We start from the raw sequence: 18,858 nt of genomic DNA, 5'->3' as shown, positions 1-18,858 counted from the left end.
GTTTATTATGGGTATAGAAATTCACTTAGTTTTTGTCTTTTGACCTTTTAAATAAGTATCTTTGCTCAAGTCCTTAATTTCTAGTTTTTTGTTTCAAATGTCCATAAATTGTGATAGGTTTGTGTGTTTGCCTTCTCTTCCTGTGGTTATTTATTATTTGTTGTTTTTTGGTTGGTTGGTTGGTTGGTTTTGACATTTTAGTTTTTTCATTTGCTTTGTTTTGCTTTTTGCTAGTGGACTGGGGGTTCTAGTATTTACGATGACAATGGTCATGTAATGTCATTCTCAACGCAAAAGGGGACAGTTGAGCATTTTCTTTGGGTAGGTATCTTTTTATCAGACTCTTCATTTCTGGAGTCTGGAGATAACTCAGTTGGTAAAATATTTGCCGTGCAAGCATGACGGCCTGAGTTGTTTTGGGGTTCCTGGATAGCAACTCATCTGTTGCTGACTCACAACTGGCACTGGGATTTTTATTTGATATCCCATGTCTTCTTGGATTGACATTATCCACATATGCTTTTTCCTTAGTAAGTGATATAAATTGGTATTAAAATGTTCATATTTTCGTGTGTGTGTATTTAAAGTTACCTTATAAAAGAGTAAGCTCATTGGTTACTTTTCTTTTGCTTTGATTAAATAACATGACCAGAGAACTTACCAAGGAGTATAATTTTCTCTCTTGGAGTGGAAAACTTTCCTCTTAGGATGCCTTCATTGTATCCCAAAGGTTTTGGTATGTTGTACTTTCATTATTTTCTAATTCAAGAAATTTTTCCCATTCTTGATTTCTTTGGTGAATAATTTTATACACCACACACCATACACATACATATTTATACTTATATAACATATGCAATTTATGTTATTATTTTAAAAATGTGTGTTTTACGTGTGTGTATGTCTATATATATTGCATGAATGTAGGTGCTTGTGGCCCAGGAGAAGGCCTGGAAACTTAATAAGGTCCTCTGAAAAAGCAGGGCACACTCCTAACTGCTAAAGCCGTCTCTCCAACCCCAGTGAACTATTCTTATTGCATTGAGTTAATGTGCTTTATCTACTTTCTGCATCTGTTGATACCCTGCTTTCCATTATGGTTAGATAAAACAAGGCGTTATTTTTATTTATTACATTTGTTGAAACTTGTTTGTGTCTTAATATGTGAAATATTTTAGAGAAAATTTTATGGCTGTCAAGAAAACAGTTTTTTAGTGTTTGGATAGACTGTTCCATATATATCTGTTCAACTTGATTTATGACATTGTTTAATTCCAGTGTTTCTTTTTAATTTTTGTTCAGATAATCTTTGTATTAGTGAGAGAAGAATATTGCAGTCACTCATTACTTGTGTGTTGGGTTAAAGTGTGACTATAATATTCGTTTGATGAAACTGGGTACACATCTGTTTGATGTGTTTACTTTTACTATGTTGCTGATTTTTAAATTTCTTCAATAGAGCATTTTCATGCTAAAATATTTTTCTTCCAGTTATTTTATGTTCATGGGTGTTTTACTCATATGTATTTATGTGCACCAAAAATATATCTGGTTCTTGTGACTCAGAAGAAAACACCAGAAACTGGAGTTACAGATTGTTGTGAGCCACCATGGTTATTGCTGGCAGTTAAACACAGACTCTTTACACAAACAAATGCTATTAACCACTGAGCCATCTCTCGGGCTTGATCCTGGGTTGTTTTAGTTTTTTTGTGTACATTTGTGGAGTTGATTCTCTGCTTCTGCCTTTTCTTGGGTTTCTGGCATTGAGCTCTGGTTGACAGGCTTATGTAGCAAGCATCTTTATCTACTGAGCAGTCTCACTAGTCCAATTCTATTCTTTTTGTTCCTTTCTCCTTTCTTGCTTTATTTCACCTTGATATATTGTTTGTAATGTGTTATTGTATGGTAAATTGGTAGTACTTGCCATTCTGTGGTAAATTGGTAGTTATAAAGCCTGACTTACGGTGCTTTTAATCCCAGCACTTTGGAGGCAGCGGCAGGCACATCTTTGTGAGTTTGAGTCCAACCTGGGGTACAAAGTAAGTTCGAAGACTGACTGCCAGGGCTATGTAGAAAGACTGTCTTAAAAAAAAAACGAAGAAAAACTTGCATATGTATATTGGTAGTTACAGGATTCTTGTTCTTTTGTGAGTGGTTTCCTTAGAGGTTACAGCATGCATGCTTTCTAACTAATATGTAACAATATTTGTGTTTTCTCTCTTCTTGAGAAATACACTGATCCAGCATCTGTATTGTTTTTCTTCTTCCAGTTTACATTTCTTTTTGTTGTGCATTTAAAGCACTGTTAAATTAAATTGTATTTAATTTGATTTAAATACAATCACTGGGACTACAGGCATGGCCAGCGTTCATTAGGGGGTGTGTCTGTGGAGTGGGGGTGTTGCTATATCACCCAGTCAGGCCTTCAATTCTTGATTTTTCTTGCTTCGGTCTCTGCTTTATGTATTTATGTTTCTTTCAAGCTCCAGTACTCTTAGTTTTTTAAATCTTATCCGTTATCAGCTTGAATAGCTAAAGTCTGTTTAGAGCCCCCTTAAGTCCCTAGGATGTCTCATGTTTCTGTCCATTTTCAGTCTACTTCCATTGCTTCTTCATGTACTCTGCCTTTTTTTTTTTTAATTTTTGATTATTGTCATTTTGTTTAACTTTTAGACATTAATATCTGTGGAGATGATTGTTTGTTGAGAATAATAGTCCTTGCCCAGAGAAGGTTTACATTTGCTTCTCCTGCTGGAGATGAAGATAATTCAGAGCTGGATTGCATTTACCCTGGGAATCCGGTGCTCTAGAGTTGCCTCCCAGGAGGAATGAAGTCTAAGAGTGAAATCTAATCCTCAGAGCGCCCATCCTCTTTTATTATGCCTTTTAACTTATAAAGATTTGTAAGCAATTTTTTAACATAACTTTTCAGAGAAGTGTTTCTTATCCTTTTTTTGTCATTTGAGAGAACAGCTGTTTAACTTTTACTGTAACTTTCATATTTTCATTATGGTTGAGTATGGTTCAAATAGACTAAGTATATCTCTTAAAAGGCACTGAATTTCTTATTAATAATTAAATCACAGTAAACAGCCTGACTACATAAAGTCAGACATTACAAATAATACCTGAGGACTTCTGTTGACTGTGAGGCCAACTTAGTCTACAAAGAGTTTCAGAACACCCAGGACTGTTACACAGAAAAGCCCTGACTTGAAAAACAAAAAGAAAAAGAATAGTGCTTTAATGCCTAAAAAGTCACGTGGAAGGTTAGGAGGATGGCCTATAACTTTGAATTGTAAAGCTGTTAGTTGGAAAGTGATAATGTAGAAATGAGGCAAAATCCAAAGAACACAGAAGTCATCATGTTTTTGTATTTATTTTGATATCTTTATATTACTGTTATTTCTACTTTTACTGTCTTTAGAGTCTTTGTTCTGGGTTGTGTGAACAAGTGTAGAAGAGGGTTCTAGGATTAAGCATATTTATAAATAATGCTTGCTTGGAGCTATGACTCAGCCGTTGAGAGTGCTTGGGGATGTGAGTTTGGATTCCACACCCAATCATCTGTTACTCCAGACCCAGAGTACCAGGGGATCTGACACCTTCTATTGACTTCTTCTGGTACACACAGGGTATATGAGACACGAAGGCAAATCATTCAGAGAGATAATAAGTAAATCCAAAGTAAATACTAAGTAAATGAAAATATTTGCATTATTAGTAAGTCTCTTGTTATTTGCTTGTTATTGTGAAAGGAAACAATGTTAATGCACTTCATTTACTCGTTGTTAAAAAAAATTATTGCTCTTACCTTTTTATTTTAGGGAAAAAGCAATCCCTCACAAAGTGGGGACATACTGTATCCAGTTCGAATTTATGATTGATAAAACAAATATACTCAGCAGTGAACAGGTTTGTATACATTATGTATCATGATATTTACTCATTTTATAAATGAAGTATTTGTTTTTAAAGTGAATTAGTTATTAGAGCAAAAGTCACTTCCCTACTCATGGGAGGCATTTGAAACCCCCAGTGGGTCCCTGAAACCATAGGTAGTACTAAACTCGTTAGATAGACCGTGTTTTCTCCTATGTATGCATTCTGATGATCATGTTTAATAAAGTGGGACCTACTGAGATTAGAAACAGTAAAATAATAAAATAAAAAGACTGTAATAATATACTGAAATCTTAATGGAAAATTCTGGAAATGATTATTTCAGAGCAGCGATTGACAAGTGACAACCATTTTAAGTAAAACTGCTTAAGCAAGGACTCTATAATGCAATTTTCAGAAAAAATTAGGATAAAAGAAACTATTTTTAAGAAAAAAATGGAAAAATTTGAGGATAACTTGTTATTTAGTATAAGCCTTCATTTTGTCTCTTCTCTGAAAGAGTATTCATAGGAGTGCATTTTGCTAATATAAATGTTGCTTTTGTTTTTAAGGTTATAGTTGATGTTCTGCCTAATCAGCCTATGAAGTTGGTTCCTGACATCCAACCAGCTACCCCAGCTGTTTCTAATGTTCGCTCAGTTGCCAGTAGGACCTTGGTCAAAAACCTTCATCTCAGTATTACAGTAATGTCTATGTCTTCTTCAAACACTACAGAGTTTAACAAGAGTAATTGACTTTGATAATCAGGTTCAGAATGGCTGTTACAGAGTAATAGTGATCATTCAAGTTAAACCTATAGGAAAAACTTAAATGAATTAAATATTTGTAAGCGTTTTTGTTTATCAGTGAATAGAGAGTGTCTTGTTTCTGATTTATACATGTTCTTCTCAGCTGTCTTCTAACCAATTATTCTAATTAGTTCTTTTCCATTGTGTGTTTTAAGGATAATTATGGTAATCACACTGGGATGAATCTGGTTGGCACTGTGGTAGCTACCATTAAAGGCTTTAATGAGGAGGACACTGATACCCCACTCTTCATTGGGAAGGTTAGGACACTTGAGTTTCCCTTTTTGAATGGTTGTGCTGAAATTACGGTAAGTTTCTTAGATCTTTTCCAATATTCATAATACACTTACCTGTTCTCTGTATATACGGCTAGGAAGATGTTCTGGTGTTTTATGTCTAGTGTAGTAAATTTAAAAGTCAGATGAAATGTTTGTGATTTTGTATTACAAATTGGCCCCAGACCCATGTAGATCTATCTTGTTCCACGTGAGATGACAGAGAGCTTTGTCTTTTTGTGCTGGTCTTTCAGCTTTAATGACAATACAATGCTTGTCTTTTGTTGTAAAGTTACTATTATTATACAAACCTACAATAAAATACAGACTAGGTAAAAATTTAATAAATTATTTCCCTATCATTGTAATTTTTCTAAAATAAATAGTTTGTCTTATGTAAGTTAAAAAAAATTCAGTGTAAGTTAATGTTGTATTGTTAACCACGCAGAAATAACTTTAACTGGCCTAATAGTGCAGAGTCGTCTGAAGCCATAGCGTGCACATGAGTGCAGCATGGTGCTTTCAGTATATGATGAAGGATATTAATTTTTGAGGTTATTGAATTTATTAATATTATAGGACCAAGCTTTTGTAAAGATCTGTCTTGTTTACCTTATTTTGGATATATTTCTTCTTTGTTAAGTAAAAGCCTATATTATTAATAAAATAACTACAGTTATTTTCATCAGTCCTTGGTACAAATTTATTTCCTCTCCAATTTTTTTTTTTTTTTTTCATTAGAAATGTTTCAGATTTCTTCTGTGTTTAAATTTAGCTTGGTTGGTTGGTAGATAAATGGATAGTGATATACTAATGGACTCCAGAAATTACTGAAAAGAGAGATAATGGCCATCAAATAATACACATATTTTAAATGTTTTTATTGTTATTGCAAGTATTTTTTAATTTATATTTTTACCAAAACTACGTGTACATCTTTGTGTGTGTGTGTGTGGGGGGGGTGTTTTCCAGGGTGACCTTAAATTTCCTGTCTTTCTGCTGAGTACTGGGATGACAGGAATGTGCCACACACCAAGTACTTTTTACTTATATCAATATATATGAAAATGTTTTAAAAAGTTATAATCAGATTTACAGTTTAATTTATTTTTCTGAGCATTGTGACCCTTGTGACCCTGGCTGAGGTCAGTATGCTGAGGAAGAGGGGTTGGGTTTGCCTGTGATACAGATTAAGATTGAAGCTATCTTTGGGCAGTTCATAGAGATTCTTTATCAAAATTAAGATTAAAATGGGCTGGGATTGGCTGGGCTTGTAGCTTATGGTTAGAACACTCAAGTATGAGGCCCTAGCTTTGGTCCCCAGTAGTATTCTTATTAAAGATTAAACAGTGCTAGTTTTAAGTGTTTGTTTTGTTTTTAGATTTTATTTATTTTTTTTAATCTTTCATTAAGGAGATGATGGTTCAGCAGTTAAGAGTGTTTACTGGTTTTTCACAGGACTGGAGTTCAATTCCCAGGTCACAACACTACCTAAACTCCAAGTTCAAGGGATCCAGTGCCTCTGTCCTTTGTAGGCACCTAAACTCTAATGCATATGCCCACATGCAGGCACACACACCTACCTACACATAATTAAAGCAATTACATTTTTTTTCTTAAATCTTTAAACACATAAAAAAAAAGCCCTTTTATTTTGATTCTTTTTCCAATTCATTAATTTTCTTAGACTGTTTATTGATTTGTTCAATATATATCAATACCAATAGTACCTTTTCTTTTATTTTTTGTTGCTCATTCTGGTATGTAATCCATTTTGAATATTACATTGTCTCAGTAACTTTGGGCTTGTAAACTGGCAGTCTTCCATATGTATTCTCTACCTAACGACTTGTTCTCCTGGACAGTGACTGACAAAACAGTTTGATTAATTGAAATCATACCAACATTGAAAGGTGTGTGATTTTTATACAAAGATCTATACTTGTAACTTGGAAAAGTTGGTATCATCTTGAAGAATTTTTCAAAGACAGTCTGTAGGAGGCCTAAACAGAGGCTGCTCTTCTCAGTCTGTTATATACCATGCCATTTCTTTTAATCTCTTCTTATTAAGGACAAGTATCCATTGCCACTGTTGTCATGTCTTCATAGTTGTTCTTTTTATAGTGGGAAATAAGGTGTTTCTCCTATATCATAATAAAGTTAGGTAGTGAAAGTCACATGCCTTTTGTTTTTTTAAAGGAGGTAAGCTTGTTTAACATGCAGAGTGGGATGGACTTGGAAGTATAGTTGGCTCTGTTTTCACTGAGCCGCCTTTTCTCACCTCCATGGGCATTTGAAATCACTCTGCCCGAAGTTAAGACAGAAATTTAGCTGTTTCCCAGAAGCTGCACATAACTATTTCATGTGTATGACTTTCCCTCTCACCACCAGAGGGCCTCACTGTTCCACTGAATAAACAGAAGAGTCTTGTGTTGCTTGGCTTCCACTTGTTGGTGCTAAATGAATGAGAGGAGGGGTGTTAGTTTATGTTTTTGTTTCAGTTTTCACTTGGTGCTGGGATGCTAGGGGTGGAACAGTGACTCTCATCCTTTGCTATTGAGCTATGTACCCACAGACCATAATTTTAAAGAATGTGTACAAAGCACTGACTAGAATACAGCTAGTGCTTGTATATAAATGTTCGCGTATGCTTTGTTCTAAGTTCTAATCTGACATTGCAATTTATCAAGCTCACAGGTTGTATCATTTTATAGTCTGTATTATTTCCCTTCTTAATTTGAAATCTTCTAAAAGCAGTCTCATTTTCATTCCTGTATGTGTCCATCCCATATGCCAAATTCCTATTCATAGAATATATTTAAATACATTACAGATTAAACTTTGTGATAAGCATAAAAACAGAATTAAAAGAAGTAACAATGTGTTGACAGGTTTTGGCACTAGATTATTTCTTTGTGATTGTTTTCATAACTCTTACTCTGTTAGCTGCTTTACCCTGCTTCAGCCTAAAGGTTTGAATAATTTAGCAGGTTGAGATACAAGTGACCACTGATAAAGATTGGTTGATGGGAAATACGGCTTTTTCTTATAATTTTCCATTATATGTAGTTTTTGCTAAGTTGTGCTCATTTACCTGTCCAACTAATATCAAAGGTAAATTTTTCATGTGTTTGGTGGTAGCGTTGATGGTTTAGTAGATCTGAAGCATCACCTCCTCCTTTTTTTACATTCGTGTTTTATTGCTTCTTTGGTAGCTATATGACAACGCATGTGACATTGGAGTGTCTCTTTTTTAAAATCTTGATTTTCTTATTCCTTTTTTGCTTACACAGAGTCTAGTGCTGGCAGAAAATAGTCCTGGAAGGGATAGTACTGAATATTTTATTATCTTTGAGCCTCGGCTGTCAGCTTTATCAAGAACGTTAGAACCCTATAGCCTGCCGTTTATGTTCTACAATGGTAAGCCTTCAGGAGAATAGATTATTGTACCAGATAACCTTGCTGTGCTTTCTCTGTGCATCATATTATGGCAGATGGCAGTGGAAAAGTCAGTTTGCACATTGTTTAAAGTACCTGAAATTGTTTTCTTAGATGTTAAAAAACAGCAACAAATGGCAGCACTTACAAAGGAAAAGGACCAGTTATCTAAGTCCATCGTTCTCTATAGAAGTCTCTTTGATGCCAACAAGCAGCTTCTTGATGAAATGAAATGTAAGTCATCTGTATTCAAAGGTAATGAAGTGTTAGGCTTTGAAAAATGGTGAGGCCGGTAATAGAGACCATCTATCTAGCCGTGTTCTTGAAATACAAGTGAAGTGATGAGTACTACAGAAAGATGCTGAGAACAGCTCGCTACCAGTCATTTGGCAGTTTTTGATAGGAAGTGTTCCTTTATTGAAGCTTGTAGCAGGCTTACAGATTATAAAAATTGGAGGTTTTTTCCACACGTGGACCTGTGGAAAATTTAAAATTTAAGGCATTTGACAATGTTGTTAGCTAATTTATCTAGTTTCAGCTTCTGGCAAAAAGTGTTACTGGGGGGATGATACCTAACTTAATTTTTAGTTTTAATCATGTGCATTTTGTATTTTACATACCACAGTAGAATATGAGTCTACAAGTACTGAAAGTGAAATATTTAACTTACTCTTTGCTTAGTGCAAAAAATGTTTGCTCTTTTAAAATTATTTTATATACAATTAGTGAGACATTTGTTGGGCTGTACTCGGTTACCTGTTGTCTTTATTTGTCTGATGTTTTTATTACAGTTTTTAATTTGTTTTAGATTTATACTTTTTTTTTCCCTTTCTCAGGACAGGGTTTCTCTGTGTGGCCCTGGCTATACTGGAAATCACCATGTAGACCAGGATGGTCTTGCCCTCAAAAATCTGCCTGCCTCTGCCTCCAGAGTGTTGGGATTAAAGGCGTGCGGCACCACGCAGCAAAAGGTTCATGTAGTTTTATGTGTAGGTGTTTTGCCTTCATGTGTGTCTGTACCTGGTGCCCACAGAGGCCAGAAGATGTCAGATGCCAAGGAACTGGTGTTATAGGCAGTTGTGAGCTACCCTGTGAGTGCTGGGAGTTGAACCCATGTCCTGTAAGAGCAGTCAGTGCTCTGAATCACTGAGCCACCTTTTCAGCTTAGTTTTATGCTTTTGTATAATTAGTTACATAGTTTAAAATATATAGGGACTTAGGGACATGCTTCAGAGATTAAGAGCACTGGCTACTCTTCCAAATGAGCCAGGTTGGATTCCCAGCACCCACAATGGCTAATCACTGTCATCTGTAACTCCAATTTTTGGGGATCCAATGTCCTCTTCTGGCCTCCATGGACATCAGACACACAAGTCATTAAAGTTTTAACTTGAGCACCTCTGCAGTTATGTTTCTGTGTGTGTGATCAAGATTAAATAATATCCACAATTATAAGAGTTTGCAGTATGATACCAAAGTATATCCCAGTACATTAATTTTGCCTTGTTTTAATGTGTTATTGAACCTTGGGATGTACAGCTTAAGTTAGCAGTCATCACTTGGCAGTTTTCATTTTAACATCAAACATTAAAAGAAAAAAGTAGTTGATTTTCTTTTTCAAAAGCTATGCTTTAAGGACTATTTAAAAAATAAATGTAATTTATTTTTATTATTATTATTATTTTTTATTTTAGGCCAAGTTGAAGAAGCAAGATTAAAAGAGGCCCAGCTACGAAGTGAACTAAAAGCACACAATATTGATATTCCTGCAACACAACAGGTACAACTTCCAAGTATACATTACATTTTTTTATTAAATTCAACTACTTGTTTTATTAGGAATTCTGCAGACACTGTTACATACTGTGTGTGTGTGTGTGTGTGTGTGTGTGTGTGTGTGTGTGTGTGTGTGAATGTACATACATGCACATGTGCATGCCTGTGCGGCGTGTACATGTACCGTGATATAGACATGGAGTCAGAGGACAACTTTGGAATTTGTTCTCTCCTTCCATCTTCATGTGGCTTTGGTGAATCTAACTGAGGTCTCCAGCTGGTGGCCACGCATGTGTCCCCTGACCTCTACACGTGTACCATGGCATGTGCATAAACATGCACTGTGTTTGGGTGTTTGATTGATTGGTTCAGTTATTTCATGGGTATGGATATTTTGTTTGAATACACATTGGATCACCCGGAACTAGGACCTTGAATTGGCTGTGAGCCATCAAAATGGGTGTTGGAACTTGAACCCTGATCCTCTGCAAAAATAATAAATGCTTTTAACAACTGCTGAGCCATCTCTTCAGCCCCACAAAAATAAGTAACACAAAATAGCATAGAAGCCTTCTTAGCTTATAGTCTTAGTGTTTGTGATGCAGTTTCACAGAGAAGACGGCTGCATAGTGTGTTTATGTTTGATCTTTTACTTGGTCCTATCTTTGTGTTTTGTTTTGTTTTCCTTTTTGATAGACAGATTCTTGCTATGTGGTTCAGACTGGGTTCAAACTCTTCTCCAGCCTTCTGGGTTTATAGGAGAATAGCACTGAATCTGGCTAGGCAGTATATTTCATAACAAAGATTTAAAAAAAAAAAATAAATGACTGAATAGTTCAGTGGTAAAGCATAAGTTTAGGGTGTGTCAGAGTTTAGGGTGTATGAGTAAAACCCCAGCATTGCCTTGTTTCCTCCTCAAAAAAGGCTTTCTATCTTTGGGCGTATAACCCAGTGATAAGGGTACTGGCCTGGCATGCCATGATCTTGAGTTTGTGGCCCATTGTAAATACTCAGTAGACATATGTTGAGAGTTTTCTATCAGGAAGTGCCTGTTTGAGTAACTTTCTAAAGTCCTCCAAATTGCTGCTTTCTATCTATCCTTCGCTGCCTTTTTAAAAAAATAAAAATAAACCAACAATTGACCTTTGTAGATTTTTGTTGTTGTTGTTAATTACAGATACCTCACATTGAAGCACTTTTGGAAAAAAAGATAACAGAACAGAATGAACTTAGTAAAAGGCCCAGAAGATCGTGCACTCTTCCAAACTACAGTAAACGCAGTGGGGAGATTCTGGGAAAGGTCTGTGATTTAAACTTCTTAAGAAATAGTACATTCTTGTTACCTTGTTCTGTTTTAAATATATCTGTCCTTTCTCCCATACTCCCTACCCTGGTTCTGAGGACTGAGTCTAGGGCTTTCCATATACGAAGCAGCATGCTCTCACTGAGCTACATCCCCAGTCTCTGTGTCTGTTTTCTTAATGTTTTCCCCATTGATGCCTTAGTCAGAAAACTAGGGAAGATATTATGATGGGTCTCTAGTGAAATAAAAGCCTCATTTCAGGCAGGTTTGTGCTACCAGATTAGAATATATGGTAGGCCTGATTAAATCAGCACGATGCAGAGATTTTAGAAGGGGGCCAGATAATAGTCCAGTGGTAGCAGGCTTGAAACAGAGTGCTCGTAACCAGGGGCAAGCATTTGTAAGTAAGAAAATGGTTTGTTCTGATTCCCAGGGAAGGACTGGCTCTGATTTTGTTTGTTTGTTTGTTTGTGGTTTTTTGTTTTTATTATTTTTTTAAGGACTGGTTTTTATTGGTAACATTTAGATTTTTTTTTTTTTGAAAGAAATGTAAGTCTTTAGGAAGGTGTTTTATATATATGCTTAATCTTAAAACTCTTGTTTTATTGCATATCTTTAAATGTATTCATGATTACCGGGACCTTGCCTGTCGTAGACACTGATGTGTTAAATAAGTGTATGTTTAATTAGCTGATAAATTTTCTATTATTGTTTGCTTATTTTGCATATTTACTAGAGGATAATTTGTAGAATTTTTTTTCTAAAAATTTAACAGACTAGTCAGTTAATGCATTCCAGTTAGTATGAATTTCTACAACTTGAGGAATTTAGTCTTTCTTTCCTTTTATTTTGTTTTTTGTTTTGTTTTGGTTTTCCAATATAGTTCAAACTAGGCTTAAACTTTACCATCCTCCTGTCTCAGCCTGCCAGTTGCTGGGATTACAGGTGTATGCCAAAACACATGGCTGCTGTTTCTTTTTATTCATGTGTCGGGAGTTTTGTTGTTGTTGCTCTCCAGTCGTAAGACTTTTAATTTTTTTATTTTTTTCTTAATTTCTGTGTTTTTATCACAATGCCTTCAGATTGCACATCTAGCCCAAATTGAAGATGATCGAGCTGCAATGGTTATTTCTTGGCACCTGGCAAGTGACATGGACTGTGTGGTCACCCTAACCACTGACGCAGCACGCTCTATCTATGATGAGACTCAGGGTCGTCAGCAAGTGTTGCCCCTTGATTCGATCTATAGAAAAACTCTTCCAGATTGGAAAAGGTTAGGAAAAAAAAAGGAAATCATATTTATGGTCTAGTTTGTTGTTTTGCAGTGCGTGGGGTCAGAGTCGTGGCCTAATGTGCTTCTCAGCCAATCGGCTTTGACTTTAAATTGATTTCAGTGACATAGCAGACTTGGGTTGGAGTTGTTGCTTTTCTTCACATTCCAACGCCTCTCATTACAGGCCATTACCTGCCACTCGGCTGTTAACGAGTGCTCATTTAGACAGCATAGGAAGTCCAGCACATCGCACAAGTGTAGGTGAGGGCAATCCTGTGAGCGTGCGCGCTGGCGGACACAGGTGCACGTGTGTGCATGTGTATGCGGGCCAGAGGTCCCACTGGCCTTGGTGCTCACAGGTTCTGCTAACTTTGCTAACAGAGACACAACCGTTACCACAGCCCCAACACTGGGTTAGAAGTGTACACCACACATAGGTCTTCGGACAAATACGGATGCACTTTACCAGCTGAGTTACATCTCCAGCCCCAAAGGTGAAGTTACTATGAGAAGACATTTTCATTTAGGAAAGCCCCCTCTGTCTTTGCAGTTGCTGAAGACCTGGTGGAGCTTGGGATCATAGTGGGGTCAGGTGCTAGAGAGATAGCTTAGTCAATGAGGTGCTTGTTGTACTGTCAGAAAGAACTGAGTTCAGACTCCCAAGAACCACATGAAAACCAGATGTGTCAGACACCAGCAGTCTTACTGCTGAGGAGGCAGAGGCAGGAAGTTCCCTTAGCTCACTGGCCTGCTGGCCCAGCCCAATCGTTGAGTTCTGGGTTCAATAAGAGATTAAAATAAAGAGTAATTGAGGTAAAGCAGCTGGCCTTGTCCCCTGAGGACCTCTTGCTGTACTCATACATAAGAACTACACAAGATAAAGATCAAGCCAGTCAACATTCTAGCATGGAGGAGGAAGGAGCTGACGAAAACCCACCCCTAACTGAGGAGCTGCTGACAAATGACTTCTGAAAGAGGAAGAGTCAGTTTTCCACCCGTGAGGACATGGGCAGCACAAGTTGGGCTTGGTGGGTTATTTAAGAAAAGAGGAGGTAGACAAGGACTGTGAATGTGGGCGGAGTTAGGGGAAGTGGTGAGAGGTAAATAAGACCAAGATATGATGCATGTATTAAATTCTCAAAATAATTATAAAAATATTAACCTTCATATAGGCACAATGTTTCTGATTAAAATTTGCTCTGGAATGTTGATTCTATTCCTGTTTAGTGTTCTTGCACTCCCTCTTTGAGGAAGGTGTATTTCAGTTTTTTCTGTGTTTTGTTTGTTTGAGACAAGGTCTCTATGTATCCCAGGCTGACATGAAACTCTCAGTAAATCCTTCTGCCTCTGGCTGTTAAGACCTCTTAAAGGTCCGCACATAGATTAAAGCACAAGTATTAAGGCGAGGAGAGAAATGTGCAAGAATTAACTGTAGTGAACGCCATCCACTGTTTACTGGATTCTCAAGAGTCAGTGAAGCAGACACTTTATATGGCAAATCTTCATTTCTAGGGCAGAATATGCTACCATTTAGGAATATTATTTGTAGGAACTGGGTCACGTGTGGTCACAGTGCTTTTATATGTGTATTTTTTTACTTTAAATAGTTACACATGGTTTGTTTAGTACCATTTTGTTTTGTTTTGTTTTTTTAATTTAGACCTCTACCTCATTTCCGAAATGGTAAATTACATTTTAAGCCCTTCGGAGATCCAGTCTTTGCTCGAAGTTTGCTAACATTCCCAGATAATATTGAACATTGTGAAACAGGTAAAAGACATTGTGGTAACTTCATTTTATCTAGCTGTTACATTTACATAAATCTGTAAATTAACTGAAAAATTATGTTCTTATAAATGCTGTTTTTATCAATATTTCTGTATATTTTGGTGTTTTTAGTTTTTGGTATGCTGTTGGGAGACACCATTATTTTGGATAATCTAGATGCAGCCAATCATTATAGAAAAGAGGTATGTACTTCATTTATTTTTAAATCACTTTATTGTAAAGAACTGGGAAGTAGAAACCATCACAGCCAGATTAACATAACCAGCCAAGCAAGTGTTTGCTCAGAGCCAGCAGCTGGAGGCTCTTCATTAGAACTGCTCCTCAGAAGGTTTAGAGCCTAGTTTTGGGTCTTACATTTCGACTATCAGTTGCATTTTTATGTATATCGCCCTTTGTCCTCCTTAATGCATGTTATACTAAACCCCACATGTTCATTTGCTTCTGTATGTACATTGTAGGCTAGAGATCTATGTATGAGAGAGAACGCATGGGTTTTTTGTTGTTGTTTTAACTTCATTGAGTGACCTTGGTTAATATTTTGCATTCTTTCTAAGCGTACCCATTGTTTTGCAAATTTTGTGATTTTGATTTTTTTGAACTGAGTAGTATATCATCGTGTGTGTGTGTGTGTGTGTGTGTGTGTGTGTGTGTGTGTGTGTGTACCAGATTTTTCTTATTCATTCATCTTTTGATAGACAACTAGGTTGGCCCTATTTTCTTGCTATAGTGACCTGAAGTACAGTGAACTTAGGGGTTAAATATAAATTTTGTTCTGTAGAGTTCTCTGGTCATATACCCAGGAGTGAAATAGCTAGGCTTTCAGCCAAAATGATAATATCCAGAATTTACAAAGAATTGCAGAAATAAAATGCCAAGGGAATAAAGCTGCCAGTCAAAAAACGGGCTGATGAAATTGAATAGAACAGTAACTGTTATAAAGTTATTCAACATCCGTAGCCAGTTTATGATGAGAACTAAAACTGCAACGAGACATACCCCAGGCAGAATTGCGAGCTGTCACCCTGGGTCTGCTTTTTCCCTCAGGGTATCCAGGCACTGTTGCACACCTGGCACTGGACTGGAGGGAATGAAGCTTAGCCAAGAAGGGTAGGTTAGGCAGGATCTCGGTTGGCATGAATGCAGGAGAAACAGCCTTTTCCAGAGACAGTTTTCAGTGAAACAGCTCCCTTTATTAGAGGAACAAGGGCTACATAAACCTTGGGGATATGGACTGGGGCCAAGGTGCTGGGAATATTTCATTTGCATGAAGAGAAATTCTAGGTGCTTGCTGGATGTATCCTTGTAGGGATAGAGGATGTTTAACCTGAAACCTGGCCACGAGGCTGTGTGTCCACCTGAAGGGCAGCAGAGATGAGGGGGTCATAAAGCTTGTGCACCAGGACATGCAGGCCCAGAGAAGGGAGGAAGCAGTCCTACTCCTGCCCTATCTCAGGATAAGATTTTTGGGGTTTGGACACATCTCGACATCACTCTTGCTCTGGGCTGGCTCCCCTGGTCACATGACTTTCCTGCTCCAACAGCTGTCATCAGGAAGTCTCCCAACAAATGTGGAGAAACAAAAAGATGTAGAGAAAGAGAAACCCTGATTTACTGTTGGTGCAAATTGATAGAACCATTATGGAAGTTAGTTTGGAGGTTCCTCAGAGAATTAGAAATAGAACCATCCTATGCCTTTCGTTTCTTAAAAATTTATAGCTATAATTCTAAAGTATAATTACATATAATTCTTATATATAAGTCTAATATAGTAGAGTCTTGTGTGTGTATGTGTATGTATAAAATTCCAATAGGCATGCTTTGTAGTACATACTTAGAAGGTGGTAAGAGATCTGGAATTTGAGACCAGCCTGAGTTACTTAACAGGATTCTGCCTCAAAAGAAGAAGAAAAAATCATTCCATTTGATTACACATAAACAAATGACTGGCCTTGTCAAAACCAACGTAAAACCTAGCAGTTGATAAATAACATAAATTTGTGTTTATATAGCTGTCTTAAAACTGAAAAGGGACAGTCTCATAATTGTAAAGGGATAATTTGTATATATTCCTTTTGTATTAATTTGCTGGGGCTGCCTTAGCATAAGTGCAGTAGACTGGGTAGCTTAAATAACAGAAAATGTTTTTTGTTTATTTTGTTTTAAATCTTGAATCTGTTGGCTGGAAAGTCCAATGTCAGGCTGACCAGCAGAGTTGGTTTCTTCTGAGAACCATGAGTAAAGGAAGAATGTTTCAGGGCCTCTTGCCTTTCCCTGGAGTTGGCTGATTTCCTGTGTTTCTTCTCATGTATGTGTGACCATGTCTAAGTTTTCCCTTTAGGAGGAGAACGATGACACTGGACTAAAGACTGTTCAAATAACCTCAGCTTGATTATTTCTGTAAAAATACTATTCTGGGCTGGTTAGAGTGGTTCACATTTTTTTAATTTCAGCCCTTTAAAAAAAAAAAAAAAAAAACTCAGGCAGAAGGATTGCTGTGAGTACAAGACCAATATAGGCAGCATAGTGCGTTCTAGGCCAGGCTCAGATATACTTTGAAACGTATCACGGAAAAATGTTCGTTATGTAAAGAGCACATCATCAGGTTACAGCAGTTGTTCTCAATCTTCCTATTGCTGCAGCCCTTTAATAAAATTCCTCATTGTGATGATCCCCCAACCATAAAATTATTTCATTGTTTCTTCGTAACTAATTTTGCTGCTGTTGTGAATCATAATGTAAGTATCTGGCATGCGTGATATATGTGATGCTCCCAAAGGGACCACAGCCCAGAGGTTGAGAACCACTAGAGGTTACAGGGTCGAGAGCATAATGGCTTTCAACATAAAGACGCTGGGATTCGGTTCATTGTTATTAGCACCATCGAAGGCAGTTCAGCGGTGTTTAGTCTTTAGTTGTTGCATAACGTACTCCTTTTAGGTTTATATGCTTTGTCTTAAGCTAGGGTTGCTGTTTTATTTCTTGTTTTTCAAAAGAGGGTTTCTCTGTGTAGCCCCCGCTATCTGGCACTCTCTCTGTGTATACCAGGCAGGCCTGGAACAGAGATCTGTCTGCCTCCCAAGTGCTACATTAGTTAAAGGCATGTGCTGCCTCCACCTCTGCCTCCACCTCCACCACTGCTTACACCACCACCTGGCTCAACCTGCTCTTAAGCTGAGCCACCTTAACAGTCCCGGCTGCACCCCCACCCCTGTTTCTATCTTTTATGTTCATCTTTAGAAAGCATATAAATCCAAATCAAAACCAAGAATAAGTTATAATCATTTTTTTTTTTTTACCAAACCAAATAATTTTGAATTTGCAAGTGTTTGGTCCACTAAACTTACTATATTTTTTTTCAGCTTTCCATAATAGCATATGCCTGTGGCTTTAGCAGTCAGCTGGCTCAGAGAGGTAGATTGTGAGCACAAGACCAGTTCATAGTGAAAGTACACACACAACAAAACAAAGTGATTACTTTAGTCATTTTGTTACATTTTAAGAATTTTTTTATGCCAGGTTTAACACCAAAAACAAATAAAAGTGCCAGCTTTCTGGAAGGACATCTATGAAGTACCTCTGGAATTATATTTCCTTTACTTTAAAGATTTAATTTTACTTCTGTAAACTCTATATAATTTAGGTAAATATTTTATATAATTCAGTTACCATTTAAGCTTTAATGTTAGATTGGGTTAGATATTTGTAATGTGCTAAATTATAATGCTCTTCAGTTGCACTTGGGGGGTGTCTGTGCATGCATGTCTGTATGCGTAGGCGAGAGGCAGAGCTCAGACGTAGTGCTGCGATTGTTGTCCAGCGTTCCCTCGAGACAAGGTCTCCCTAGACCTGGCTCTCATGCTTTGGGTTGGTTTTGCCGGCCTGGGAATCTGATAAGCTATCCCCGTGGATTCTCATGTCTCCACAGCCTCCCAATCCTCTTGGCGGATTGTGAGTGCCGCCAAGAATCCAAGCTTCTGTCTTCATGCTTGTATGGCAAAACATTCTTACCCATTGTGTCATCTCCCCAGCGCATTCAAGTGCTTTTTAATGCATGTATTCTATTTCTTTTGTGTGGGTGTGCTGCAAGTTACAGAACTTACTGAGACGTTGAGGCCACGTTTCAGTGAATACATGAGTGGAACTACCGAATATATCCTTAGAGGTCATGAAATGATAAATCCAGTGAGAATTTTTATTCTGACTCTGAGCATTCAGTTCTTGACTCCTTTCTCACCATTGTAGTATAAGCTAGCATCTGAAAACTAATCTGCTTCTCTCTCGTCTATGACCTTTTCACCACAGTTCATTGAG

General features: G+C 37.1%; 1 protein-coding gene across 1 annotated transcript in view; it reads left to right on the top strand.

Moving 5' to 3' along the window:
* The window catches only part of Smchd1 (structural maintenance of chromosomes flexible hinge domain containing 1), a 112,957-nt gene that overhangs the window by 85,168 nt on the left and 8,931 nt on the right, over positions 1–18,858 (top strand). The window contains exons 35-44 of the mRNA XM_055610118.1: positions 3,831–3,918; positions 4,458–4,589; positions 4,850–5,002; positions 8,263–8,389; positions 8,522–8,641; positions 10,102–10,187; positions 11,361–11,483; positions 12,569–12,759; positions 14,420–14,529; positions 14,659–14,729. Of these exons, the coding sequence (XP_055466093.1) occupies positions 3,831–3,918; positions 4,458–4,589; positions 4,850–5,002; positions 8,263–8,389; positions 8,522–8,641; positions 10,102–10,187; positions 11,361–11,483; positions 12,569–12,759; positions 14,420–14,529; positions 14,659–14,729 (1,201 nt within the window). The remainder of the gene's footprint in view (positions 1–3,830; positions 3,919–4,457; positions 4,590–4,849; positions 5,003–8,262; positions 8,390–8,521; positions 8,642–10,101; positions 10,188–11,360; positions 11,484–12,568; positions 12,760–14,419; positions 14,530–14,658; positions 14,730–18,858) is intronic.

Source organism: Psammomys obesus, unplaced genomic scaffold (assembly GCF_907164565.1).
Source record: "Psammomys obesus unplaced genomic scaffold, mPsaObe1.curated_primary_1811, whole genome shotgun sequence".
Classification (NCBI taxonomy): domain Eukaryota; kingdom Metazoa; phylum Chordata; class Mammalia; order Rodentia; family Muridae; genus Psammomys; species Psammomys obesus.
This window is presented reverse-complemented; position numbering and strand designations above follow the sequence as displayed.